The sequence below is a fragment of the Phascolarctos cinereus genome, unplaced genomic scaffold (genome assembly GCF_003287225.1).
Source record: "Phascolarctos cinereus isolate Bilbo 61053 unplaced genomic scaffold, phaCin_HiC Scaffold_4;HRSCAF=312, whole genome shotgun sequence".
In the NCBI taxonomy this organism is placed as follows: Eukaryota; Metazoa; Chordata; class Mammalia; order Diprotodontia; family Phascolarctidae; genus Phascolarctos; species Phascolarctos cinereus.
In genome coordinates, this window is record NW_027555847.1 from 538,744,242 (window position 1) to 538,762,782 (window position 18,541).

General features: G+C 38.2%; 1 protein-coding gene across 1 annotated transcript in view; it reads left to right on the forward strand.

The window, feature by feature from the left end:
- Window positions 1–17,893, forward strand: part of TSHZ1 (teashirt zinc finger homeobox 1) — a 90,091-nt gene extending 72,198 nt beyond the window's left edge. The window contains 3 exon segments of the mRNA XM_020997581.2: window positions 13,368–14,668; window positions 14,670–15,075; window positions 15,078–17,893. Of these exon segments, the coding sequence (XP_020853240.1) occupies window positions 13,368–14,668; window positions 14,670–15,075; window positions 15,078–16,570 (3,200 nt within the window). The 3' untranslated portion in view covers window positions 16,571–17,893.
- The last annotated feature ends 648 nt before the right edge of the window (window positions 17,894–18,541 follow it).

Consider the following 18,541-nt stretch of genomic DNA (forward strand, 5'->3'; position numbering starts at 1 on the left):
CAAACTTTACTCTTTCTTAAAAGTTTCTAGATATAGTTACAGTTTTGAGGTATTTTAGGCTAAAAGATTGTAAGCTCCTTGAGGGCAGGGACTATTTCAGATATTTCAAATACTGTTTTTGCCTTTGTATCACTGGTGCTTAGCATGGTGTCTGACATATAGCAGGCACTTAGATGCTTGCAGATAAATTGATGATGGCCAATCGACCTGTGGTGCTTTAGATAGAATTTTTTAAAAAAGCAGAAAAGAACAAAACTATCTCTAAACCTTCTTAACTTATTATTTATGCTAAATTTTTGGAAAAAATAAGTAGAGTTCTATTTTAAAAGTTTAGCCTCTCCTATTCCCACTCCTCCTTGTCATTGGGTATGAAGGAAAACACATTTTCAAAGTGTGCTGGAGTTGTGTACCATAGTCTAAGACTTAAACACCTTCTTCCATCCTTCTAGCCGTAAAACTCTTGTCTCTTGCTTCACTTAAGGATGCAAATGAAGACTGAAATCCATTCGCCTGCTAAATTCACTTCTCCAGGTGCCCCAGGCATCCTGGGCCTACAGTCTTTGTCAGCCTGATCTCTGGTGCTCTCAATAATGCAGCAAGATTTTGCTCCACCAAAGTGTCACCTGTCTAGGTGAGTTGTGCCAGTGTCTATCTGAAGTGACAGCCATCTTTGAGTACCAGCGTCTTTAACTGACTTCTCTTTCATCATTCATGTTGGAGAGATAACATTTTCGACAAGGTTGTTTTCTCCCTCCTCACCACCCCCCGACTTCCTTTTCTTGCTCCCCCCATCTCCTTCATCCATTCTCCTCTTTGTTAGAGCACCTGATCAAAACATTATTACTGACAAAGATTTCTCTCTCCAAATTAAATGAGCCCAACTAGCCCGGGAATTTTCATGAAGAAAGAATGTGAAATGCTGATGTTCGAAGTTAATGAATCTGGTAACAGAGAGAACATTATTGAGACTGGATAATATGATCTAACAGCTTTCCTTCTTCTCATCCTCCTTGTAAAGAATGTATGGAAGTCAGTTATGTGGCATGATTCTAACATCTGTCCTACCCCATAATGGTAATTTGTATAAGTAATGGAAACAGGTTAAATACTTCCATTCTAATGTTGCCAGCAGGGATGAAAATGAACATTTCAATGAAATAATCTCGACAGAGCAGGGAGGGGAGGGGTGCATGGACTGATTCATCTCCAGCTCCCTTTGGTGATCCGAACACTAATGAGAAGGCTTGAATGTATAGTTTATCAGATAGAAGAGGAAGAGCAAGTAAATCTTTCAGATTAGAATCACTGCAAAAATATGCTGGCATGCAAGATGCCTTGGTCTTCTGTTGCAAACCTTGGCTAATAATTTCTTCAGTTCATTCTAGGAGTGAGAGGAGAGAGAAAATGGTAAGAAAGGGGTGAGGGGTATTTTTGTTGCTCTGTAATGGGCTGCCTGTAAGGGTTATCTTCAGCTGGCTGAAACCACAGAGGTGTTTATATCTCTTAGGACTTTTGCATTAAAATACAAAAGAGTAGGGGCACTGGCGTTTTCTCTCTTTTTTTTCTATGTAATTATAAATAAATCCTATCTTCCTGTTAGAACAGACCTGTGATTGCCTGAAACACTCTTATTTCCCTTAGTAGCTAATGTAAAGACGCTATAGCTATTTTATTTGAGTGCTTGTCACTATAAATATAAATTAAAAAAAAATTCTTGGACCTTTCATTGTACAGTCTTTACTACTATGTTTCACCATACTTCCTAGGAAGTTACCTAGTTGTTTAGTAGAAGGAATATTGGCCTTGTTATTCATTGTAATACATGGCCTTTTAGATTCATTTTCCAACTTCATTAGTTTTAGTTTGAGGATTTTTTAAAAATGTGAATCATTTTAGATATTTTCTTTTGGAAATAACTGTATTGGTAAATTATCTTTATCCATATGTAAAAATGGGCTGAAATCCATAATTCTCTTTTTCTTCCGACCCAACATATATAATGACAAAACAGCTGAAGCTAAAATTTAAAAATTCAGCCATACCAGTATTTTTTTTCTATAGCACTTAACATCTGGATATTTCCAGATAGTTAGATATTAGGTATTGCATAGACTGAACATCTGGCTGATTGAGTGAATTTTCACTTTTCATCTGGATAGCTTCGGCATCATGTAGAAACAGACAGTGAGCACATGGTACACTGTGGGACTGGACATTTTGAATAACCATTATATATATATATTTTTTGCTGGTTTAGGAGCCCCCGAGTTGAATGCTCTATATTTTAAAGGTTACAGTATTCAAGGGACAGATGCCTTGGTTGCTTGTTGCTTCAGTTACGTTGGAAAGGAGTGTGCAGTTCTATGTACCTAATTGAAGAAAGGATGTTAATGCATAGCAAGTATGTAAGCTGTAGCCGCTATAGTAACACTCACCTGTTATGGCATATCACATGGTGACGGTTCACACAAACATGTTCTTTATTTTGCACATAATTGGGGTACAGATTAAGATTCAGGTTCGGGGGGAATAAGAATCTAATTGCTTAGAGCCAGTGTTGTTAAGGCTCAAGGGAATTTGGAACTTTACCACATTTAGCCATTAAAAACAAATACAGCTGTCACTTCTTGCTACTCTTGAAATGATTGTTGAATACAGAAAATCATGTTTTCTTTAAAGGGGGAAAAAGGTAGTTTTTTAAAAAAAATTGCTTTTGAAATGCTGGGGCCATGAGTTGAAAAATATAATTTTACTAATTTCACAGCTAAAGTTCCAGTGTTTGTGTTTCATTATAATTTTAAAATTGAAGATGTGTCTCTCTCTCTGTGTGTATATATTTCAAACAACAGATGTGTATTTACAGTGTAAATCCTCTCACTGCAAATGTGATTATGTGCTCTACCCCTAACATGGACCATATATATCGCCTTGTGTCCACTTACATTAGAATGCAGAGCTTTTAATGCTGCTCGAAGATGACAGCACATCTTTAGGGAGACATTGGCATCCAGAAGGCACATTTTATGGGCAAAAATATTAACAAGGTTTAATAAAAGACAACCCAACCACAATATAAAGCTTTCTTCCCTCTTCCTCCCCATTCTTCTTTCACCAACCCCCATTTATATAGAGCATGCGATTATAGAGCGTTTGTGTATGTGTGTGTTTGTGTGTTTTTTCTTTATATACCCGCAAAATAAGATTGGCAGCATTATGTTACTGTACTGGTGGTTTTGTTTGCTTGTTCAGATGGCTTTAAAGCAATCTGTACTGCTGCTCAATATATTTTCCCACTCACTGTAGGACATACTGTACATGTTAACAGTCACATTTTGCAGCATTGTGTTAGGCTCAGGAAGTGCACGGGGGAGTGAAAGGAGGCTGTTTTGACACCAAAAAATGCCAGAAATCATGATTTGAAGTCTTTGTTTTATTTGATGGAGGAAAATGTCATTTATCGTTCTGAGTAACTGCGAAACAAAATTTCACATTTATGATTCCCACAGTTTACTCATTCATCCAAATTTCTAGGGACAGGGTAAAGTTGAGGTGGGGCCCGATTTAAGGAAGAAAATGGAGGTACTTTACAGGAGAGGTGGTGGTGGGGGTTTAGGAAACAGAATATACAACCACTTAGATTATATTTTAGTATTTCAGTGTCATCTCTCACAAAAAAAATCTTTTAGAATAGAAAATTGTGTTCACCTTGTGAGATACCATATGATGGCCCCATTGCCAGCATTATTACATTCCTGCATATACTGTAGTGCATTATAGTACATTTGTACCAATATGAACTAGAGAGGTTTTAAAAAAATGAATGCCTATGGCAGTGAAAAAAATGATTCTCACAAATAAATTCCTCTTTTATAGAAAGTGCATCTGTACGTGTGCCCTGTGTGTATGTATTTATGTACCTACCTAGCAGTGTGATAAAAGGGGAAAGACACAGCAATGCACATCAACACAGTTGGAATCATCCTCCGAAAACTCTTGCAAAACTCTTTTTATGGTTTCTATTACTTTTTTTTCCCCAGGATAACTTAAAAGAAAAACATTTGAGGAAAATTATTATGAGAATTGACTACTGATAGCCAGAGTAGCCCTCATAATTACATAGTTAGGGAATTATACTTTTTTTTAAACGTGATACAATTTTTTATTAATTCAGACTGTTTTTAAAAATAGCCAAGGAATGGTATGAATTTATATTATAGTAACTCTTAAAAATACTAATTATATATTGAGCCCATTATGTGGGCTATGTGGTAGCTATCTTGTGTATCATATTGATGCATAATTTCTAGCAGATAGTAGCATTTTTAAATACTAAAATTCTAATCATTTATTGCTAACAGTTGGTCATTCATTAATAACTCAGCTGCCCACACACATATACATACACATAATTTCCAGAAGGGTTTTAAATTCACATTTGTATTCTTTTAACCCAGAATTTTAAGTGTTTTCTTAAAGATATGAATATACATATACATATAGGTGTGTATATGTATGTATGCATACATATACACACCTATATGTTTCTAAAATTTCCTAGCTATTCGTAGGTTTTTGCTTCTGGCTTTAAAGCCATTTCCTACTTAGATGAGCATGTGTAAGACTCTTTTGTAGGCAGCTTTGGTACACAGTATTAGAGAGGTAACTGAATTATCAAATTATATTAATCTGGTGTTTTAAGAATTGGGTATATATGATGGCAAACAAATATTCTTTTTGGGAAAGAAGTGGTACCTTTGGGCCTAGGTTCTCTACTTATTTCAGTTGTATCTCATGTTAGATTCTGTTATCTTGAAGTGGATTTTCTAAGCAAAAGCTTCTAATTTGACTATCACTGAAGGTAGTTTCCAACCTGCTTTAGTATTAATATTTTCTCTGTCTCCACATAGAAAGTGCAGGTGTGGAAGCAAACATTTTGAGTTCAATATTCAGGAATATTGGCCTCAGGAATGCCAGTATCTCCATGATATCCCAAGGATGGGTTTGTATTAGCTCAGTTTTTATTGTTGTTGTTAGGTTATTTTTCAGTTGTGACCCCATTTAGAATTTTTTTGGCAAAGATACTGGAATGGTTTGTCATTTCATTCTCCAGCTTATTTTACACATGAGGAACTGAGGCAGAGGATAAAGTGAGTTGCCCACGGTTACACAGCTACTAAGTGCCTGAAGCCAGATTTGAACTCAGGAAGCCTGATTCCAGGCCCTGCACTCTATACACTGTGGTACCTAGCTGCCTGTTAGCTCAGCTATCTGAAGTTATCTTTTAGTCTTTATCTGTTTGCATGTGCATGGGTACAAACTGCATTGTGTTAGGGGTTTTATCTTTTAGTTTTCAGAATAAAAGAATATTTCAATGGTACATTTAAAACAAACAAACCAATAGTAAGTAATAGAACATCTGTGTGCTCATTCTCTCATGTTCCTATATGGGAGCTGTTTGCTCCTGCTTTTTCATCTCCTTTCAATTTCTCTTTCCATTTTTCATAATATATGTTTCCTTAACAACTTTTAGGTCTTTAAGAGCTTGGTTTTAATAGTGCTTTGATGCATGTTGTACTGTTTAAAAATTTAGTAAAAGAAATTGACTACAAACACAGGGATTCTAGCACATGCTTCAAGAAGTTTGGAGGAAGGAGTATGGAAGAAAGGAAAAAATGCATTTGTGGGACCTTGAGATTTTTTATGCTTATTTATTTAATATAAGATTGAGTTCTCAGAATAATAGTGGGATGAGAGAAATTATGTTTATTGTAAAAGTTAATTCTAGATTCTTAATTGAAATTACAGTTAACATCAATGTCATATTAGTTGCAAACTCTAGTTTTCCTAAAAATGTTTTCCAATAATGTCTTTCAGATGGAGAACCATTTCTATGGCAAATCAGCAAGTATTTTATGCAGACTGATATATTTGATAATGAATGATATGAAACAAACAAAATTTGCTATCATTATAAGATCCTTTTTTTTTTGACTTAGCACAGAAGAGCAAAATTATAATTCTCACTTTCTCTAATGTACCTTCAGCCTTCCTGCAAGGAGCCTCACACCCATTTTATCAAGTCGTCATTCATACAACTTGCTTACATATCAACATTCCTCTGAGAATGGGAAAGAACAAGTTCTGTAACTATGGATATTTTCTCATTATATGTTTGCAAGGTGTATTTTGATTCGCAGAAAACCCACCTGCATTGTACTACCAAGATGAGATTTCAATAAAAGTGCTCCATCGTAAATCTGGAGGAAGCTGTGTACAGTAAGGTTCTACAGTGCAATGAAAATGTACATTTATCACTTAGGTGCATGTAAGCCACTTTTGTGAATTGGGCCCTTGGAGTAAATGTATTTTGATATAATGGCCATCTGTTCATGAATATCACATTTGCCAGACTAAAAAAATAGTTTGATGTAGATAAACACGTAATTTGGTACGATTATATAGTTTCACCAGGTGGCAATACAATAGCAAAGTTTGATATTTACTGTAAGCCAATAACCAAGCTGGAAATGTAGTCCTATGTTTTATATTTGTCCCTTTAAAATATCCATTTCCCTTATTTGTAGCCAACTCTCAATTATACGTGCTAATGAGGGAAAGAGAAAGCCTCGATAAATAAAATCCCCGAACCTTATTTTTGTCATTTATTTCAACCTCTTTCCTATCAGATCTGTAGAAGAGTTGCTAACGAGGAACATTTTTTGCCTAGTTTGAGTTTTACAACCTCTCCCTTCCTTCCTCTGTTTTCTGGCAAAGATTCTAGTAAGCAGGGAAATAGCTGAAGCAGACAGCAGGAGGAAAAAGGAGAGGAAGAAAATGAGCCCAGATAGACCAGGGATGGAATAACTGATGCCTGAAAGATGAGAATTGGCTAACAGCAATTTTAGTGATTAACTTTTCTTCAAAATTGTTACATATCTTTAATATGAGGTCTAATTTCTTTTATATATATATATATATATATGTAAATATATGTTTATATATTAAATATGTACAGATTACACGTATGTCAGTATAACATTTTTGGGACAGTTTTATTTTTGTTAGTTCCCATTAAAAAAAAAAGCAACCACGATATCTCTTTCACTAAACATGATGCTTGTATGACATTATGTTAAAACGAGAATATACCCTGTGATATGTACTAGATTGTTGTGTATTTACTCCAATGTCCTTTCTCCCAGTGGTCCTTTGCTTGTCTGCATGGCCATGGTACAATGGAATGGGAGGGCAAGCACATGGTTATGCTTTGCCTGGTGATCAAATGGTTTAGAATTTGACCTTTATCAAGGATGTCACAGCAGTAGCCAGCTTATGACAGTAGCTATCCATCCAAACAAAGGGAGTTTAATTCTCTCTCTCCTTCCCAGTAGCTATAAGCTTTTTGAGGTATCGGGAGTAGGACCTTTTCACTTATATGTTACCTAGACAATATAGGTATGACCTGGCTGAAATCATACTCCTTGGATTACATAGACTGGTCCAGGTATATTCCAAGCTGGCTTACCCTGGGGAAATTAGGGTCTCCAACAAACTTCCATGACACAAATCACTGTGGGTTTTTATTCTCCTTTAATCCTGTTCTTCCCTGTTTGAACAACAAAGAATGAAACGGAATCAGTCAATGGACTTTTTACCTGCCTACATGTTTGGTTTGGGTTTCTGCTACTACAGAGCCATGGGATGGTTCAGATCAACCCCTAGTTAGACCACAGTCCTTAAGCTGATATAGGTAACTCCAAATACCTGTTAGTTATTTCACTTGTTCCATGACTACATGATAAGGATCCCGGGTTAGACTAGACCTGAGGTCCTATTATGGAATCATCTGAGCCCTACCAAGGCAAAGTATGACTCAAGTTTTTCAAGTGACCTCTGCGTGGCAAAGGGGGTGTTTTTTCCCCTAGAATTAAACCATACTTGATCATGAAGAGAATTTCCAGCTTGTTATATTAAACATTTTGTGGAATGGTTCTTATGACTTTCACTGCTGACATGAGCTCCATTGCCTCTCAAGGCTCTATATATTTAGGTTAATGCACTGCACATAGAATTTCAGAGTCCCCCCGAATCATGAATAGAGGAAAAAACACTTTTTTCTTTCCACTGACGCTTTCCCAGACACTGTCCTCCCCCAAGAAAAGAAAAACAATTTAGCTTCCTCCTTGGGAAAGATTGGTTAAAAGCTTGTGTGCTTTCTGGGGCTGAAGAGAAATAGTGGAGAATGGGACACAAAAGAGAATATATAAAAAGAGAGCATCACAGGCATGATCTAGAAGAGAGCTAGACTTATTTGTAGAATCATAGTATCCTCTAAAGCCCTCATTCCTCTCTACTTTTTCATATTATTTAGCACAGTTCCCTGCACACAAAAGATATTCAGTGGGTCTTTGATAAATGAGCAAATGAATGACATAACCCTTTCAGTCTCAGCTAGCCATCAGGACACTAGGGCCTAACCCAGGGGTAGGGAACCTGCGGCCTTGAGGCCATATGTAGTCTTCTAGGTCCGTGACTAAGTCCAAGTTTTACAGAACAAATCCTTTTACTAAGGGGATGTGTTCTGTGAAGTTTGGATTCAGTCAAAGGGCCGCACTCAAGGATCTAGAGGGCCACATGTGGCCTCGAGGCCTCAGGTTCCCTACCCCTGGAACTGTTGTGGGAATCTTGCCATCTTTCCTGACGCTTCCCATCTTGAGCTTTCCAATCCCCTTCCACTCTTTGCTGTGGGAACAACAGTCACATTAGTGTTATTGTTGCTACTGGATAGGGCATCTCAGTTTACTACCTTTTAAGTCCAGTTATAATCCTAGCCTAGCCGTGGATCAAAACTCCCTTTCCTGGGCACCATTCCTCAATATGTCTTCTATCTCCCTGGAAAAATTTGAGCTCCTTCAGGGCAGGAACCATCTTACTTTTGTGTTTGTATTACCAAAGTCTAGCATAGTGTGTGGCATGTAGTAGATACTTAATAAATGCTTATTCATTGTTTAATTAATGTCCCTCTTCTGCCATTAGCTTCTGTTTAGGAATGGAAGTATCATTCAGAGCTGAACAAGCTCTGTAACTACAATCAGCCTTTGGTTGGAAATAGGGAGCTACAGCAGTTTTCTTGCTTTGGTATGTTACTTATTTATGTGAAAGTAGTTCAAATGCATAGCAAATGAATCTGAAGAAAATCACTTTTCATAGAGAGGAACCAGGTCAAATAAAATGTTTCTATCACATTTAGTATAAGGGCAAAACTTGGTTTTTTGAAAGTGTTACTAAGCTAAAGTGAAATTCACGTCTTTCGTTTCACAGCAGGGATGCCAGCATTTTTAGGAAACTGATCATTAAACTCAAGGTAAAAGATTTTAAACTAATTGAATATTAACAGAAGTATAACTGAATGCAGGTATAGGAGTTGCAACCTACCTATTCAAAAGAGCTATTGGTGCTGAAAAATGAGAAATTGATAAAGGAAAAGACATTGACACAGGATGTTGCAATTTTCTGAGGTTTAACCAACACCATAAAACATTCAACACAATAAGGAGACAAAAAAGCCCAGAAACTGCCTTAATGAACAAGCACTTTGCTAGGTTTAGAATATTAACTCATTTGTAAAGCCTTATAAAGAAGAATCATGAAAAGATATCAGCAGTATTTCTGCAAGGAACAGTGGAAAGAAAAATGAATCTATAGAAAGCTTGGCATAAGACCCAGCTGAGTCAGATTATCTCAAGAGCATTTAAAGATGAAACAGGAAGGATAGCAAATGGATGAAAAAATGTGACAGGTGTATTAGTATTTCTATCCCAAACTGTTTACATTATCAGTCAGTAGTCATTTACTAAGCACCTACAGTGTTCCAAATAAGTAAATATGGACCATATACAAAGTAAAAAACACATTGAATTGTGAGGTTGCGTTAGGGGGACTCAGGAAAGATCTCTTGAAGGAGGTGTTGAGTTTTGAAAGGTTATGGAATTTCAAGGTGAGCAAGTGAGGATGAAAAGCATTATAATCCCAGGGAATGAATGGCTTGTGTAGGGGCATAAATGTAGGTGATAGAATGTCGCATCCACAAAAATAGCGAATTGATAACGGAAACCCTACAGATAGACAACCTCTAATGCTTTAGTCCCCAGTGTGCAATTTGAAGATACAGAAATAGCATTAAATAAGATAGAGGCAGGAAGAGCCAATGAACTAGACCCAGTACTCAGAGAAGAAAACTGTGATAAGATACAACATAGTTCCATTAGCATTGAGGGATTGATTTTCAATATGTCTGTAAAAAAGGGCAAAATGCTAAGGTACTTGGAAAAGGTAATATATTTTTAAAAGAAATTAAGAGGATATCAATAACTACTAACATGTATGCTTACTTTAACAGCTCTGTAAAATCTTTATGAGACTCATCTACACAAATATCTGGGGCAGACTGATAAAAATCTACGAAGGAAACAGTCAAACTCTTACTTTTCTATGATTTTCTATAGCAGACATCATCTTCATAGTCACAGGGTTAATGAGATGACATAGAGTACAGTATTATGCTTTGGTTCTGCTCTGTGATTGTAGAGAGTGTTTCACTTTTGTCCTCATATCCCCAAAGCCTAGAATGGTGCCTAGAACATAGCAGATACTTAAGAAATGTTTGTTGAATTGAATTGAAAATACATTTACATAAATGGAGGTCTAAAGTCTTGATTTCCACAAGGAGTCTCTCAAGCATTTATAGTCACAGAAGATTCTGTGATAGCCAAAAATATAGAGATAATTTTCTTCTACAGCTATCTGAGTATTAACATCAAGTAAGGTGTAAAACAGGGACGTATATACTCACCTAAGGTATTTGTTATTGTCCTGGAGGAAGTCCAGTCTGATATAAATGGTCAAAGACATTACTATAGATAAGGCCCACCAAATGCTCTATTTTATGGTACACTATGCTCATTGCACTAAAGCCCCAGAATATTAAAATATTTCCCTAATAAGATCAGTGATTAGTCTAGCAATCTACACAGGCAAAAAATACATGTAAACAAATATTATATATGTGAATATATTATTTTTATACATGCAAATGCACACACATACACATTTATGTGTGTGTACATATATACACATACATTAATGAACATGTTCAGGTCAATTATTGTTATATCCTAAGTACAGAAATTAATAGATACACATATATGCAAATGTTTCAGTTAGCCTGGTCAAAGGATAAACATTTAGAGCCATTTGAAAGAATAGAGACTGTTAACTCTTCTGTCATATGTAGGCATCTCAAAACCCCTATAGGACATCTCTACCTAGATGCCCTTTAATTAAAACTTATAATGAACATTTCCAAGATCAAGATTTTTTTCTTAAAAAGATTATTGATGCTCTTTAGAAAAATATTGACTGTTTCCCAGAATCCTCCCTTCCTAATTATATTCTTCAAGATTTTTTCCACGCCTACCCCAAATCTGTTTTTCTTTCTAACTTTACTTAGTACCTACCATAGTGCTTTGTAAGTCCTTCCTCTGACTCTAATCTCTTACTTCAGATCTACCTGTTAAATTTCTACTCCTTAAATGCCTAAATCAAATACCACCTCATTTTATTTCTGTCATGGGACCATAAATGTAGAGCTGGAAGCTCTATTCTGGAAGCCAACTGTTCCAAACCTCTTAATTTTGAGCAAACTGAAGTCCAAGAAGATTAAATTATTTTTCTAAGGATACAAAGGTAGTTAGTATCATAGGTAGGTTTTGAACCCATTCTTTCCACTGTATTTCCTCCAGGAAGACTTTGATTTCTTCCTATTGGTAATTACATCAGACTTCACAAAGTACTTGTTTGCATTTCCCTTATGCACTTAAAATTTATTGTTTAATACTGTATTTGTTATTATATGTGTATTTTCATCATACGTGACTGTAGGGTCCATGCAGGACATGATATACTGAGTTTCTTGTTAGATAGTGTGACACAATGCAGAGAGAGCTGAATTTGGGGTTAGAAAAGATCTGAGCTTAAAACCCACCTCACATGCTTGTTAATTCTATGACGATGGGCAAGACACTTAGATTTTTTTATATACCTCATGGGTTTTTGTAAGGATCAAATGAGATAATGTATATAAAAGCTTTTGGTAGACCTTAAAGAATTATATATCAATTATTATTCATAAGTATTAGTTGAATTCAGTTAAATTTGTATATATGCGAGTGTGTATGTGTCCACAAATTCAGTCACCTTACACCTGTAGAAAGGGCTGTGCCTAGACAGAATTGTGGAGATGAAGTTTTCTTTTGTATGTCTGGTACTCTTCTGTCCTTTTTCCACCCCTGACTCACCCACAACAGTTACCTGTGTCTCCAGAATGCTTCCATTTGCTCAGCACTCTCTCCTCCCACTTTATTCCCTAATTTCACCTGGGCTTGTCCTGAAATAGCTCCCATGCCCTTTCTTTTCCCCCTCCCTCGATACTTACCCTCCGTTAAAATTTACTTATTCTGTGATACATTCCTTGGGGCTCTGCTTTCTGATAATGTGATTATTAGTGATAATTGTTTAATACAGAACCCCTCCCATAATGTGATTAGGTTATTGGTGATAATTGGTTAATGCACTACCCCTCCCAAGGAAACATAATTACATTTAAAGGTGGACTGTTGGTAGCTAATGCCATAAACCTAAAAGAGTAGGTCTTTTGGTGAGAATTTTAAGCACTTTAGATAGGTTAGCTGGGGATATTTGGAGGCTGATTCACCCTTTAGCTTCCACCCCATATGGGTGCCTCTTCTACTGATCTTTGCTCTGTACTAACCCTGTTTTGTTGTGTGTTTATTTGGGAGTGAAAAACGTATATTTTTATTGCTTGTCAGTGAGGGCTGGGTTTTTTTTTGTCACGGAAATTGTTATAATATTGCCTGTGAAATATCCTGTGTCGAGTCAACAACTAAATCCTGTCTGATTGATGTTTAAAAATATGCATGACTTAGAGTACATATGGGGACCCAGCTATATTTTATCTGGGAAAGGTAGACATGTCTGTCAGGAAGTTTGGGGGAAGAGGTAGATGGTGTCTTCTTCACCCTGCCCCAAGCTCCCTTAGATAGTGAACCTCTTAAGACATGTGGCAGAGTATGGATCTGTGGTTATACTTCTGGAGTGAAATTTTGTCTAGAAATTTGTGTGTGTGTTGAACTCTAAAGGCTGTCTGAGGGATATAAAGCTGGCATGCATATGCTGTGTATCACTGTGGCGTGGGAACTGAGCTTGAGCAGGTCTTAAGGGGCTGAAAATGGTATGTTGTCTTTGATGTGACTTGCTTCCCTTGACTTTTTCTTGTCTTTCCTTTCTAGCTTATGTTCCTGAGGAAGAATTGAAGGCAGCAGAAATAGATGAAGAAAGTGTAGAGGATGATGGGCTATCTTTGGACATACAAGAAAGTGAGTATTTGTGCAATGAAGAAACAGAAATCAAAGAGGCTCAGAGCTACCAGGACTCACCAGTAAGCACTGCAACCAATCAGGATGCAGGGTATGGGTCACCATTCAGTGAAAATAGTGACCAGGTAGCCCATTTCAAAAACTCTTCATCTAAAGAAGAGAAAGAGGATCCTCAGGCAACAGATAGTGCACCCTACCCACAGGACAGCTTGGCACAAATAAAAGCTGTGTATGCAAACTTACTCTCTGAATCCTGTTGGTCTAGTCTAGCCTTGGATTTAAAGAAATCCAGTTCGACAACCAGCAACAATGAATCTAGCCAGAATGAGAGCACCACCACTACCACCCCCATTTCTACCACGACCACCAGTACCAGTGCCAGCACCCACAGCACCAGTACCCACACAAGTACGGGCACCAGCACGAGCAGCAGCAGTAACACCGGCAACAGCACCAATAGCAGCTCTGGATATGACTGGCACCAGGCAGCCCTGGCTAAAACTTTACAGCAGACTTCCTCCTATGGACTCCTCCCAGAGCCAAGCCTTTTTAGCACGGTACAACTTTATCGGCAGAACAACAAACTGTATGGATCGGTATTCACGGGTGCTAGTAAATTCCGATGCAAAGACTGCAGTGCTGCCTATGATACCCTGGTGGAGCTCACAGTTCACATGAATGAGACTGGACACTACCGTGATGACAATAGGGATAAGGACTCAGAAAAGACCAAGAGGTGGTCCAAGCCCAGGAAGCGATCGCTGATGGAGATGGAGGGCAAGGAAGATGCCCAGAAAGTACTGAAATGCATGTACTGTGGGCATTCCTTTGAATCTTTGCAAGACCTGAGTGTCCACATGATAAAAACAAAGCATTACCAGAAAGTGCCTCTGAAGGAGCCAGTGCCGGCCATCACCAAGCTGGTCCCTTCCACCAAAAAACGAGCACTTCAGGACTTGGCTTCGCCTTGCTCACCTGAGCCAACGGGGATTGCGGCAGAAGTGGCGTTGACGGAATCGGCGAAAGATCAGAAAACTGCAAACCCATACGTGACGCCGAATAATCGTTACGGCTACCAGAACGGTGCTAGCTACACTTGGCAGTTTGAGGCTCGCAAAGCCCAGATCCTAAAATGCATGGAGTGCGGCAGTTCCCATGATACCTTGCAGCAGCTGACTGCCCACATGATGGTCACTGGCCACTTCTTAAAGGTGGACAACCTCAGCCTCCAAGAAAGGAAAACAGCTAGTGTTAGATCCTGTGGTGGAAGAAAAAATACAGTCTATACCCCTGCCACCCACCACCCATACCCGGCTACCTGCCTCTAACATTAAGAAGCAGCCTGACTCTCCCGCGGGGTCGACAACTTCCGAGGAGAAGAAGGAGCCGGAGAAGGAGAAAGTCCCTGCTGCCAGTGAAGCAGATAAGAAGATTAAGGAGGAGAGCGAGGACTCCACAGAAAAATTTGAGCCAACCACTGTTTACCAGTACCTGCGAGAGGAGGACTTAGATGATAGCCCCAAGGGTGGGATAGACATATTAAAATCTCTAGAGAACACAGTAACCACTGCTATCAGCAAGGCCCAGAATGGAGCGCCCTCCTGGGGAGGATACCCTAGTATTCTGCTGCGTACCAGCTCCCAGGAACAGTGAAACCTCTTCAGCCTGCCGTCCAGAGTGTGCAGATGCAACCATCCTATGCTGGTAGTGTCAAGTCCCTGTCTTCAGAGCACAATGCACTAGTCCATTCCCCTGGTAGTCTCACCCCGCCACCTCATAAAAGCAATGTGTCTGCTATGGAGGAATTGGTGGAGAAAGTGACGGGTAAAATCAATGTGAAGAAGGAGGAGAAGCCAGTGGAAAAGGAGAAGAATTCTCCACCTAAGTCCACATCTCCTGTCGCGAAAGAGAATAAAGATTTCCCCAAATCGGAGGAAGTTAACAAGCCACAGCATAAGAAGAGTCCTGATGCGGACTTGCAGAAGGCCAAAAAAGACAGTCCAGCAGAAGCTCATACCCCAAATGGTACAGAGCCTCTCAAAGTAAAAGTCACCAATGGCTGTAATAATCTAGGGATTATCACAGATCATTCACCTGAGCCATCTTTCATTAACCCACTGAGTGCTTTACAATCCATTATGAATACCCACTTAGGCAAAGTTTCTAAACCTGTCAGCCCTTCTTTGGACCCTTTGGCGATGCTGTATAAAATTAGCAACAGTATGTTGGATAAGCCTATCTACCCCACTACCCCAGTCAAACAGGCTGATGCAATTGACCGGTACTATTATGAGAACAGTGACCAGCCCATTGACTTGACCAAGTCGAAAAATAAGCCCCTCGTTTCTAGCGTAGCTGATTCAGTCTCATCGCCTCTTCGGGAAAGTGCACTGATGGACATCTCTGACATGGTGAAAAACCTCACCGGCCGCCTGACTCCTAAGTCTTCAACCCCCTCCACAGTTTCTGAGAAATCTGATGCAGATGGGAGCAGCTTTGAGGAGGCTTTGGACGAGCTGTCACCTGTTCACAAGAGGAAGGGGCGGCAGTCTAACTGGAATCCTCAGCATTTGTTGATCCTTCAAGCTCAGTTTGCTTCCAGCTTACGAGAGACTCCTGAAGGCAAATATATTATGTCAGACTTGGGCCCACAGGAGCGGGTGCACATCTCTAAGTTTACTGGTCTTTCCATGACCACCATTAGCCATTGGCTGGCCAATGTGAAGTATCAGTTAAGGAGGACAGGTGGAACTAAATTCTTAAAGAACCTAGATACGGGGCATCCTGTTTTCTTTTGCAACGATTGTGCCTCTCAATTCAGGACTGCTTCTACATACATAAGTCACCTAGAGACACACTTGGGCTTTAGCTTGAAGGATCTTTCCAAGTTGCCACTCACTCAGATTCAAGAACAGCAGAATGTTTCAAAAGTCCTCGCAAACAAAACTTTGGGCACACTGGGAGTTGCTGAGGAGGACTTGGGCTCCACATTCCAGTGTAAGCTCTGTAACCGGACTTTTGCAAGCAAACATGCAGTCAAACTGCACCTTAGTAAAACACATGGCAAATCCCCTGAGGACCACCTGATCTATGTAACTGAATTAGAAAAACAATAGCGTCCAGGTATGCAAGTGACCATGGGAACATTGCACTAAAACTTCTAAATAGTACTGCACTAGGCCTGATCTGAGCCTCTGAAATCAGTCTTACTTTTGTTGCTGAACTGCCTATCTGGACCTTGGTTTTTCTTACACATATTTTGTAGCTATATTTATATGCTCTTTGTCTGATCTGTGCATGTTTTTTTTTTGTTTGTTTTTTTTTTTGGTGAGTCAGTCTGACCTTTATTTTCAACATCTGTTCTTGATGTTAAGCTATCTTTTGTAGGATATAGTGGGACACACTATTCAGAGACATTAATTTAGCCGTAAAGAAAGACACAAATAACAATGATAAAAAAGACATCCTAAAATTACAAAGTTGCCATGACAATAAAGGTCATAGAACCTAGTAGTGTCAAATTTAACCCTTTGAGGACTTTAATAGCATTTCTGTGCCTTTTCCAAAAAAAAAAAAAGACTTAAAGGCATATTTCATTCAGATCAAAAGCTGTGTCAGACACAAAACTTATTTAATAATTAAAAAACTAATAAGCTTTTTTATGCAGAACTGGTTTGTGAAGAAAACATGCATGCAGCTGTTGGAAGATAGAAAGCTATCTCGTACTCATGGGGTTAGGAAGCTACAACTGTACAAGTTAAAAAAAATCAGACCCTAGTTGCCACTATGCCCAAACCCTCTGGATGCTGAAAAATGCCACTTTTGGTAAAAAAAAAAAAAATTAAATAAAATAAAGTATGCAAGCTGTTATTTAAAAATATGTAAAAATGCTGTTTCTTTTTTCCTGTAAAATACTGCAGTTTATAGTTATTTACAAATGTAAGCTTTGGTACAAGCTGACCTTTCTATAGCGTGCTGCATTGGTAAATGAAAAAAAAACCTGGGGCAAATGTTGGAGTCTTTCCTTGTAAATTGCCAGCATCAGCTTAAACTACTACATGTTACATATCGTACCATTTTAAAACTGTTCAACTTTCTTTGTACCTTCTGGCTGTATGCTTTTCTCTTTTAACTTTTTATATTGTCATTTTATATTCGATTTCTGTGTATATAATGTAAAACCACAATTTTTGAATAAAATTTAGTTCCTGCAGCTTGATTTAAAGAGAGAAATTTTACCGGCACCTGCATCTTTCCAGATGCATGTACTTAAAGGGACTATCAGACAAAAATGAATAAATAAAATAAAGCAAGCAATGCACTATTAATTATACATTTTGATGTTCTATCATTAATATTGTACAGTACATTTTGGTTCACACAATTAAACCCACTTGTTTCTCAAATGTAAAATAAACCCACATACAGTTCTTGATTTACATACATTGTCATGTCGTCATTATGTTGCCTTTTAGGTATTATTGCAGCAACGAGAGGTATCACTTAAGCAGTCGACCAACAAAAGTCTATTCAAAATCATCTGTTCATGATCTGTGTGCTGACATATTTCCTTTATGTGATAGATATTAACATATTTTTAAAAAATGATCTTAAAATCTCAACTCCAGTGGGTAACAGAATCATTCTGGGTTTATCCACTGGATGATAAAGTGTTCTATGCTTAGCTGGTCTAAGAAGGTTCATTCAGTGAATCTTTACATGCTATTTGAGAACACTTATAATTATCCTCCGTGTGCATCCAGGGGCTTCATGATTGTGACTTGGGGGAGGGGGAATCTTGCAGTTCCTGTGGTAGCAAAGACCTTTGAGGTTTTGGTACTAGTCCTGAATTGAAGTAGAGAGAAAGATTTCTTGCCACTCTATCTAAATATTAAGTTTTGAAGGAAGCTGACACCCTCACGTTAGGTATTTGGCCTCATTTCTTGTGCATTGCAGATTGCATTTAGAACGCCAGAGAGTGCTGACCATCGAGACAGCTCTAATATATAAGTGCTGTGGGGGGTTGTTAAATTAAGGACCCTTTGGATTTTTTTTCTTTTCTTCATTTGGAGCTGATGAGGAGAAAT